General features: G+C 38.4%; 1 protein-coding gene across 2 annotated transcripts; it reads right to left on the reverse strand.

Annotated features, from left to right (window-relative positions):
• Positions 1 to 4,556: 4,556 nt before the first annotated feature.
• On the reverse strand, positions 4,557 to 8,065 carry gpx7 (glutathione peroxidase 7). 2 transcript variants are annotated; one of them, XM_084354736.1, is made up of 4 exons: positions 7,858 to 7,943; positions 7,578 to 7,723; positions 5,469 to 5,730; positions 4,557 to 5,049 (listed from the first exon to the last, which is right to left on the reverse strand). In XM_084354736.1, the coding sequence occupies exons 2-4, from the start codon at positions 7,668 to 7,670 to the stop codon at positions 4,886 to 4,888; spliced, it is 519 nt and encodes a 172-aa protein (XP_084210862.1). In that variant the 5' UTR covers positions 7,671 to 7,723; positions 7,858 to 7,943; the 3' UTR covers positions 4,557 to 4,885. The 2 variants fall into 2 exon arrangements, with proteins under 2 accessions (XP_084210862.1, XP_084210861.1); XM_084354735.1 differs by lacking the exon at positions 7,578 to 7,723 and having other exon boundaries at positions 7,858 to 8,065.
• Positions 8,066 to 10,364: the final 2,299 nt, after the last annotated feature.

A 10,364-nucleotide genomic window follows, 5' to 3' on the forward strand; every position in this document is an offset into this window, starting at 1 on the left:
ATACCTACATTATGTCTGACAAATCGTTACAGACCTGGGATTTGTATTTACCAAAATTGTCAATTTTAGCTACTTTATGAGCTCAGGTTAAAACATGTGCACCTTTTAGAGGAAGGCGAGAGCCCCAGAAAGGCTCCAACTTTGTTTCAGACAAACAAAAAAACAGTCAGTCAACTTTTAATTCAAGGCTTTTTGAGGGTCAACTCCAGACTCAGGTCCCAGGTACTTAGTTCCACTATTCCCCTCACAATGTCTGTGGTTACATGTGTATTTTTCAACACAGAGTTTCCTCTCTGCAGCTCAGCACAACATTTTGGGCCCTAGTCTCCTCTCGAGGAGGCCCTCGAGTTATTTTAGATTTTATATGAAAACAGGGTGTGAATGCACAGACTTTTGGTGATGATTGACTTTGAGCAAGAAAACGAATCCATTGGTTTTTGAAAGAGGAGGGAATTTAATGCATTTTGTATCAAAACAATCCACAGTTAGGTCCACAGTTACTGCTGTCATGTTCACTTAAGAGCTTTGAAAAAGTGAACTCAGGAGCTCGTGGAGCTAATGCCGTCTGTGATCCCTGGCATACTGGTTTAACTTGTTGCATAATGTGCCTTGGATTATTAGATGACTCTTATTGTGTTAACAACAGAATATACAATGATTTAAAATCACAGGGTGTAACGGTTGTTATTCAAAAGAAGGTGTGGCAATGTTGTCACAGTGTCGGAGCAACACAAATCAGGAGGGTTAACGCAGACTCATTGAAACAAAAACTAATATGAAGGCATGTTTTATCAGAAATGTTTTTCATTTGAAATTGTCACACAATTTGAGATGAGCTGTACACATCAGCATCAGTGTAAATACACAACAAAATATGGGTGTTTTTTTCTTGTTTAAGCAAAAAGGTTTTATTGACTGCATTATTTATAATAAATTGTTTATACACATTATAATGCGGTTGTAATGTAAGGACATTTTAAATGTTTATTGGTGGACACTTTTCCTATTAATACATATTTTCTATTAATACAACTGTGTTATACTGTCATTCATGTTCATGTACCAGCATCCACTTATCCACGGATACGTCACAGGACAAGTATAAGTTCTGTACATCTACTTCTATAAACACTGAAAAAAAACTCATATCTATTATTATCCATGGCTGAAGGGCTCATCATTGGTTTTGCAGATATTTAGTCATAAACCAAAAGTACTAGACAAATTTCAATTTTGATCTGATTATGGTGCCAGAAGAAAAGTTAAAGGTACCAAAGTTATTCAAGTTCATACTCAGGGGGACATTATTGTCTCAGTTAAACATCATGGTAATCCCTCCAATAGCTGTAGAGGTGAAACTCATGGTGGCGCTACAGGAACAAGGCAAAAAGAACAACATGTAACTAGGTGTGTGTGTTTTTGTGATATACAAACGACTTCATGAATAACATACCTCAAATGTTTAATGGCCTATTACTGAGGTAAAAATAGACAGGGGCAGTGCCATCTATTCAACAACTGCAGGTGGGGCAATGCTGCATTATTAAGGTTTGCACGGTGCTCTACTAACCAGGACATTTGTGAGAAACCGAGAGAGAATTATTGTTGTTTTTGTACAGTTTGTATTCAGACTAAGCACTACTAAGCGTCTTACTACACAATTACTATACACGTTTTCTATAAACTGATCAATGTACAAGTTGTAAAGTCAGAGTTAGAATAGTGTTTAACTAAAGTGGGCCTGTAAAGACGGACTAGTGAGTAGATGAGTCTCCCTGTTCGCTGTGAGGATGTTTAATGTCCCCAACAACCTCTGTGGTCTCATTTAGGCACTTGTTAGCAACCACCATTTATAACACACGGAAGAGCCTTATAATTAAATTACGGGAAATTATGGATTTTGCATTGTTAGGCACAATGTGAAGCTTTAGAGTCAGATATGATTAGGTAACTGCACGGTATGGGTAAAGCACTGTTATTGCTAGAGATGCACCCATCCGTGTCAGATATATCTGATTCTATGCTGGTCACATTTACACACATGCTGCCCGCCCCCTACAAACAGGGCCGCCAGCCTGAACTGAAAGAAACAAGTTTTTATGTTATGTACCTACTTTATGTGCACCCTTTTCATGTCAGCCTGGTGTGAGAGTCTTTACTGCACTTTGCCATCACTTACAGTGGCTTTTCTCCCCTCCGCTGTGTGTTTCACCGAAGCAGAGACAAGGACGTTGAGTGGATGGCAGGATGTGTTATTAGCTGTTGCAACAGTTTTAGTAAAACACTGTAGCCGAGGGTTGTGAATGCAAAATAACAACAGGGAGTTTACATTATCTGAACCAGGACAGCCGTAGTTGAAATCAAAGTGAAGGCAATGTTCATGGGGGCCAAAATTAGGGGTTATGTTTCACACCCCGGGCCCACATAAGTTTTGATGCCGTCAAGAAACTTGAGCACTCATGTCATCATGTAGTCGGGTTAGTGTTTTTTAAGGATTTTAATAAATGAGTGAATGAAAATTGAATGATTTTAACGACAATTCTAGTCATATTTACATATTGCCCCTCATTCATTGTGATATTTCTTCTTTTATGAAGTAAAATATAAATACTTAATTAATAAGAGAAAAAAAAGTAAAAATATTATCATCAATATTATATAACTAAAGAAGGGTGCCGACTTTATATTATTGCATGATCAAATTGGATTATTACTGCTGTTTTAAGATGTAAGCAGCTTTCATTCAAGGTCATCACGTCTTCATGTCATCATGTACTTTACAGTGAAATGCTGCAGCTGAGTTATGTGCACTTCCTAAAAAGATTAACAAACTCTGCCTGGATTTTCTGCAATTTCTACAATGCAGTGGGAAACACTTCGGCCTACACAGTCATCACTGAATAGAGTAAAGATGAGTTGGCAGTTTGACACCATTCCAAATGATGACAAACAAGAAGAACCTGAAACGCAAGTGGTGTTGAATGAGGGTGAGATTAAGGGCATACCTGTAGACAGTATGTCAGAGAGTTTCCTCCCTGTCAGAACAATGTCTAACACAATGACAGGAATTTGGCTTTGCCTCAAGGAAAATCTTATTAGTGTGAGTGCTGACACATTTACACTCTAGATACTGTATTCTTTACTATCAGCATTCCTATTCTGTGTGTTTTTTGGTACCATACAAATAGCTAAATGTTTGGCTCTTTAATGACCTTAATCCTTGTATTCCTCTTTTACTTTTTTAAAGTTTTTTTCAACACATTAGTAGCTCAAAAGACTCCAGCCACAGCTACAACCTTTACTGAGATTGCTGTTCCTAATAATAATAATAGGCTTTACTGCTACTTGTACTACTGTTGATACTACTACTGCTGCCCTTTCCACTTCTTCCACTGTGTTGTTGTGTTCCTGTGCTCCTCCCCACCCTAATTTTCCTTCCACACCTGTCTCGTGTCAGCCTCACTAGCCCTGCCTTTTCCCCAGCTGTGTCAGCTCCCTCCCTTATTCCCTTCACCTGTTTTTGAAGCCTCTCTCCACCTGCACCTCATCCACTCGGCAGTTTATTGTCTTTAAGTTCAGTCATCAGTTCAGTCTCTGATGGTTTGTCTGTCCTGTGTCCCCACTTTGCTTGTCCTTTGTCACTTGCTTTTTGGGATTGGTTTTTGGACATTACGTTTTGGATTCCATATTTTGGACATCAGCTTATCAATAAAGCTTGCTTTTTGTTATACTACCTACCTGCCTGCCTGTATGTCTAGCTTTCGAGTCCTTTTACTATAACTGTGACACATTTCTGCTACTGCTTCTACTACTAGTACATCTATTGCTAAAACTACTGCTACTAATACTATCGCCACTCCAGCCTTGAATATGAGCAGCTCTATTTCAAACCCTCAGCTGACTTTGAGTCAATTATTGAGATATCTCCTGCCATTGTTCTGCAGATGGTATTCAATTATGCATTTTGTTCAAACCTCAATATGTTTCAAAAGTCTGTTTTAACTGGCCTCAACTCTGTAAAGTCACCCAAATCATATATTAAAGAAGCAAAATAAAATGTTGGTTACATTTATTTATGTCTGCCTGTGCTACCCTGTGTAACAGGAGAGAAATTACTCGCTTTCAAACCCTTTTAAACTCATTTTTGAATTTTAATTAAATGGCGGTGCCTCCACTTAGCAGGAAAAAGCATTTATGAAGTGACTTTTGAGGACAGCTTCAAATATCGAGATATATATCCTGTATCATCATATAGCCCAAAAATATATTATTTTGAGGCCATATCACCCAGTCGTAAACCCTTGGAATAACCAGAAACCTTTTTCACCAAATCTTACAGTGTACGAGCAGCCCAGTTTTAAATGACAAATGGCCCAGTACCTGCTTGGAAACACTGCTCAATGCTCTTGCAAACAAAGTATTCTTCAGTGTGCTTACTGCCAATAACACAATATCCCAGTGAGAAGCGTTTTACCTCAATAGGAGGCACAAAGGGAGAGGTGTTTGAAACAACACAGACTTTTCAAATGAACTCAACAGCACAGTTTCACTCTCATCACAGTAAAACTTTATTCAACCAATGAGAATGAAAAGAATAAAAAACACATAATACACATGACTTACAGCTCTTTGGCTTTAAGCTGCGGTTTCAACTGTCATACGCCTGATACAAAACTAGACTTTGACTTTAAAAACATAGTGGTGTTTCATCAGTGCGCTTCGGAAAGCAAGTAAAATTTGCTTTCACTGTGTGACTTGACTTGAATGGTTTATTCTACAAATGTCTGATTGTACAAGCAAAATTCATGTGTTCAGTTCATCCCTTTGGTTCACGTACCAATAAATTTAAATCTCATATCGCAGAACACGAAAGACCAACAGGAGGTTAAAGCTCTTCTTTCTTCTTCAAGATTATCTGCCGCACCATATCAGCTATTTTGGTTCGGATTTCTTTGACAGAGACTTTTGGCCCCCATGCATCCACCACTTTGCCGTTTACATCGATTAGATACTTCCAGAAATTCCAGTCAGGCTCTTTTCCAGAAGACTCTGCAGGGAATGAGAGAAGAAAAATAAGTTAAAGCCTTCACAGTGTAAAAACATTCTTTCAGACAACAGTGCATATTAAAGTGTTATCGTTCTCTGCTCTAAATACGAACTACAGCCAGAAATGGCAGCATCACTGCTGTCTTGTACGGCAATGACACTGAAGATGGGAAACAACATGAACACTGTAATATTATGGTTGAAAGGATATTCCAACCAGAACTGTTCAAGAAGCTAACTGATGTTTAAGCCTATTGGAAAAGTTACCAATGTTTTTTGAATAATGGAGAAGCTAACACTGATGTTAGCCTGTTCGTGTTAAATTCTGTCATTAAATTGAATGGGAGTAGCCTTTCCTTCACCAACAAGTTAAGCTAAAATTGATTTAGTCCAGCGCACCAACAACATCACACGTCACTCACCAACAAGGTACTTGTACACATTGTTGGCTCCAGGTCCCACAACAGCGATTTTGCTGAACAGAGGGAAGGAGACTCCGTAGACTCGACGCACAAAGCTGTCGATCTCCTTGTCGCTGCCGGGCTCCTGCTGCCCAAACTGGTTGCAAGGGAAGGCCAGCACATTAAAGTGGTATGGCCCATAGTCCCGCTGGAGCTGCTGCAGGTCTTTGTAGTGTTCCTCAGTGAAGCCACATTCACTGGCTACGTTCACCACCAGGGACACCTAAAGCCACAGAAATACACTGTGAAAACACTGCAGTTACAGTCCTCACAGTCACAAAACAACAATCAGCAGCAACTGGGGGGCTGTAAACAGCTGTTAGCTTCCCTGAATGAGAACAGAAATGCAGAAGATGCTTGATCGCTTGGGCTTATCTCACATGTAACTACATGTGAATGGAAAGAGTATGTTTTCTCATGCCAGGGTTAATCTTATTGTTCAAGGTTGTTTCACCTCGGCACATGGAACTACACCCTACAGTGGCATCAGTGTACTGGCACAGCCTGCAAAGCTTTACATAAGTGCCAACTACTCATTGAAGTCCAGCCAGCTACCGTGTAGCATGTTGTATTGTTTTTTTTATTTTATTGGTTTACAGATATACAAAGTATGTAGATTAATATACACATGAGCAACAACATATGTGATGGAGAGGAGCTGAGAGGGGCTTGATCTGGGCACCCTCCAGTGCAAAGACTACAGAAAGACAGTGCCTTCCTCATGTGCTCTATATCAATGTGTGCACGCTCTCAGTTTATAGGAGAGTCGTCTTCAGTGTACACAAAATGTTAGCAAAACAACTGATGGCTAAACAAAGTAAGAACTGAATTGATTGCACAGACATTGGACAACCTCATTAGACCAGCAACGTCGGAAAACACTGGAAGAAAAATTTTGTGTGAAATTTTGTCAAAATTAGCCTATGATTAAAAGTAAAAGTCTTAAAGTATCTGATATTAAATGTACTTAAGTATCAGAAGTAATTTTGTGGGAATAAATGCGCTGAAGTATCAAAAGTAAAAGTAAATTATACATATATTTATATATACATGTACAGTATATACTGTATGTGCGTTGATGGATTTATTATCAAATCTTATATTCTGCATTTTTCTGATTATCTGATCTGGTGGTTTTTTTTGTTCATTTGTTTTTAATCCAATTACAGATAAATTAAATTAATTTAAAAATGTGCTACTTTTGCTCTGATGCAACATGTAATCTGCAACTAGTAACTAAAGTTATCTAATACATGTAGTTGAGTAAAAAGTACAATATTTGCAGTGGAGTGAAAGTATGAAGTAGCAGAAAATGGAAGTACTCAATCCGTACAAATACCTCAAAATTGCACTTAAGTACAGTACTTGAGTAAGTGTACTCAGTTACATGCCTCCGGTCAGAGCTGATCTGGATGCATAATTAAATACGTATGAGATAAAAACGTGGGATTAGAAACATGTTCCCTCTTAAAAGTAACCTTACTTTAGGTGAATAAGCACATATTCATGGTTTGATAAAGAAAACATTTACCATCATCGTCATGCTTGTTGTTGTTGACCTGTTTCATGTTCGGTTAATGAAGCGGTCAGAGGTGCACAGGAACACAGGTGAGTCTGTTAGTACAGGTGTACAGCGTTCACTGTCAGTAAGTAAGCACATGCATTCAGTCAGTGCTGACCTCTAGTGTCTCAATGAAGCAGCTCCATGTGAGCTCTGTACAATGTGTAGATCCTAATCGGGACCCAAGTCCTTCACAACCACAAGGACAGATGGATGAGATGTTTGAAGTAGTGTGATTACACACTGATATGGTCATTATGAGCATCTGTGAACCAGGAGACCAGACAGGGGACTATTTTCTTTATTGTGTTTTACTTTGCTGTCAGGTTGTTTGTCTTTTTTATACAAACTGCTGATTGCAATAAAGAAAAGCATCATGAGTGGAAACCTGCCTGCAACCTAAATCCTGTATGTTCAGTCTCCTAAATAAAATGTGTAGAAGTTACAGGTACACTGTGCATCAGTCTGTTGCGGGCAGATTAACTCTAACCCGGGCTACTGATCCCTACCTGGTTTGAATGAAACCTGATGAAGCTCCTGCAGCTGCAGGGACTCTGCAGGCCTCTTGCCACGTAGGCTAGCGGGGCGACATGACGGGACATCCCGAGCAGCCCACAGCGAGCCGACCCGCCGCAGCAGGACTATGTTATTACATCTACAGACAAAACGTTAGTGGGACAGAGGACGGATGGACAAGCGACATTCATTCATGCAGCATGCAGTCATGCGGTGAGAGTGAAGACACCGACGTTTATATAGGCTACATCTCCTCAGACCCACTTAACTCACCGAACCCCGGTACTTTTCCAGGGACACCAGCTTGCCCCTGCTGTTCACCACTTTAAAGCTGTAAAAGTCTTTGTGTTTGCTCTCGGCGAGGCTGAAGACAGTCAGCAGCACGGTGAGCGCTGCGGGGAGCATCTTCACGGTCAGACTGCCAACACGACAGCGGGGAAACTTCTCCAAACTCCTGCGGATGGATCTCCTCCTCCGTCCGGTTCCGACAGTCAAGCCACACACAGGAAGGACAACACTTCCGGGACCGGCCGGCACTTACAAAATAAAAGCCTCGAGAAAAAAAAAACGTCCTTCTGCGGTTGTAACGTCAGAATAAGATTTTTCATAAATGTACGTAGTAATAAACGATGAATAGGCTTTATAGATAAATAAAGGAGATACTTAAGTAAATAAAAAATATGAGAGAAAAGATATACATAACACTGATTCAAAAAAATAGAAAACTATGATTTTTTTTCCAAAACTTTACATTAAACTTAAAGAATTAAAGTAATCAGATATTAAAGAAGTTCAATGTCCATTCATGGTTTTTGTGATTTAGTTTCCAAAAGCAAGCACGCAGACAGAACAAAGGAAATCTGTACCCTCTCCTGCTCTGGTGAAAACATTACCACAGGCCCTCCCAGGCCCTCAACACAAAAACAAAACAAAATGCTTAAGACTTAACAAATAACTAGCAAAAGAAAATGCTATCAAACTCTTGTCAAAATACAGCAAACATCTAGAATAATCAAACAAAAAATACTATTCTTTATTAACATAAATAAAAAACAAAACTAACAACAAACAAATAGTTGCAATAAGCAAATTCATAATTTCCAATAACTATCCCTCATGTTTATGCAGTATGCACCACAAAGGTATATTTTTTTCTAGAGTTGCAACCATTAATTGATTAATTGTCATCTATTGAAATAATCACCAACTATTTTTGATGATTGATCAATCATTATTAGCTTCTCAAATGTGAATAGAGAGTGTTTCAGGTTTCTTTAGTCCTTCTATGTCAGTAAAAAATTTAAATCATTTGAGAACGTCACTTTGGTCTTTGTTAAAAAAAACAAACACCTATTGAAATTTTTCTTCTGACATTTTATAGGCCAAAATCAAACAACTAAGCAAAGAAGGATCAATCTAGAAAATAATTGACAGAATGACCAGCAATGAGAGACTAATCTGTCTTATCATTTATCAACTTAGTTATTTGTATCTGTATGAGGCCACATTTGTCATTGTAATGAAAATCTTTAAGTGCCCCATACATTTACTGTATGTATGTTTTTATGAGATACAACATTAAAATTTTAATTTTGACTCAGTATCTTAAAATTCTGTCTTATCATCGCATAATTATGCTGTCTCGAAATGATAAAATAGTATGTTGTCTATGCAAAGTCACATTTGTCACAATGCAACATCAGCCTTTTCTTCTCTTTTGTAGTAAAACAGCATTTTTTTAAATCCTTAAATGCTTAATCCTTAATCCTTAAAGGCTTTTCATGGGTTGCACAACAGCTGACATCCAACTTTATTTAGATTTAAATTAATGGGCTATATAATAACATTCTGTGGCCCATAAAAAGCTACTAGTTTTTTTTTTAAAGCTTGTGAACGACCATGAAAGTCCTTTTCATCACAACCAGTGTGGGATTATTTTGGTTTGCTGGACTTCCCGAAGCTTTTATTTTGAAGCTGTATTGGAACTGGAACAAAAACTTTTCCACCTCTCACTCTGAGCTCATTAGGCAAATGAAGGCATGCACACCATGGCCTACTTCTTCAAGAGGAAAACAAACGAACTCAAGCCAAAAATACAGAACAAAACCTGAACACTACTCCTCTGTAAGAAGGAGTAAACTGGGTCACATTTGTGGGGGAATTTAGGCTACGTCTCATCCTCAACCAGAGGAAAGTTACACAGACTTGAGATGAGTTTTATCATGTTGGGTAATAGATATGGTGCTTATTACCCAACATGGTATGGCCATTCACTGAAACACTGGTTTCAGTGAATGGAAGCAAAATATGACGAAAGATCAGGTTTCAAAACATTCACGTCTACATCAGATCTTTGGGGCAGGTAATGATGCACAAGGAGAGAAGACAAGACAGCTCTGAATTACCTCACACATGTGGAATTACTCTGCTTTTCATAACCTGCAGAAGACATTTATGAATATAATCTTCATGGGATAAAAGATGTCTATAGTGAGTCTTCTTAGGCCAATAAATATTTTGATCATTTTCCCAAGGAGAAATCCTTGCTTGTGGAAATTTAGAGGGTGGTAAGTCTAGTTGTGGAATGTGGAATGATAAATAAATACATAAATAAATACATTAATAAAATCCCAGTCTATTTTACTTCAAATATAGACAACATTGTCTGGCAAGGGCAAATTCCATGAAGAACAAAGCCAAGTAGAAAAACACCCTTAAAATTGTGTTTAATTGCTTGTAATGCAAGTGTTACACATACAGATGTTTTATTTCCGTTATGT

The sequence above is a fragment of the Pagrus pagrus genome, assembly GCF_965226575.1.
Source record: "Pagrus pagrus genome assembly, chromosome: 6".
NCBI lineage: Eukaryota > Metazoa > Chordata > Actinopteri > Spariformes > Sparidae > Pagrus > Pagrus pagrus.

Bases quoted from the DNA above. Each gene is read 5' to 3' on its own strand.
- gpx7 (XM_084354735.1), bottom strand. From the start codon at position 7,989: ATGCTCCCCGCAGCGCTCACCGTGCTGCTGACTGTCTTCAGCCTCGCC. The intron at 5,731-7,857 runs GTGAGTTAAGTG...CTGTGGCTTTAG, and splicing joins TGGAAAAGTACCGGGGTTCG to GTGTCCCTGGTGGTGAACGT. The intron at 5,050-5,468 runs GTGAGTGACGTG...CATTCCCTGCAG, and splicing joins TGTGTACAAGTACCTTGTTG to AGTCTTCTGGAAAAGAGCCT.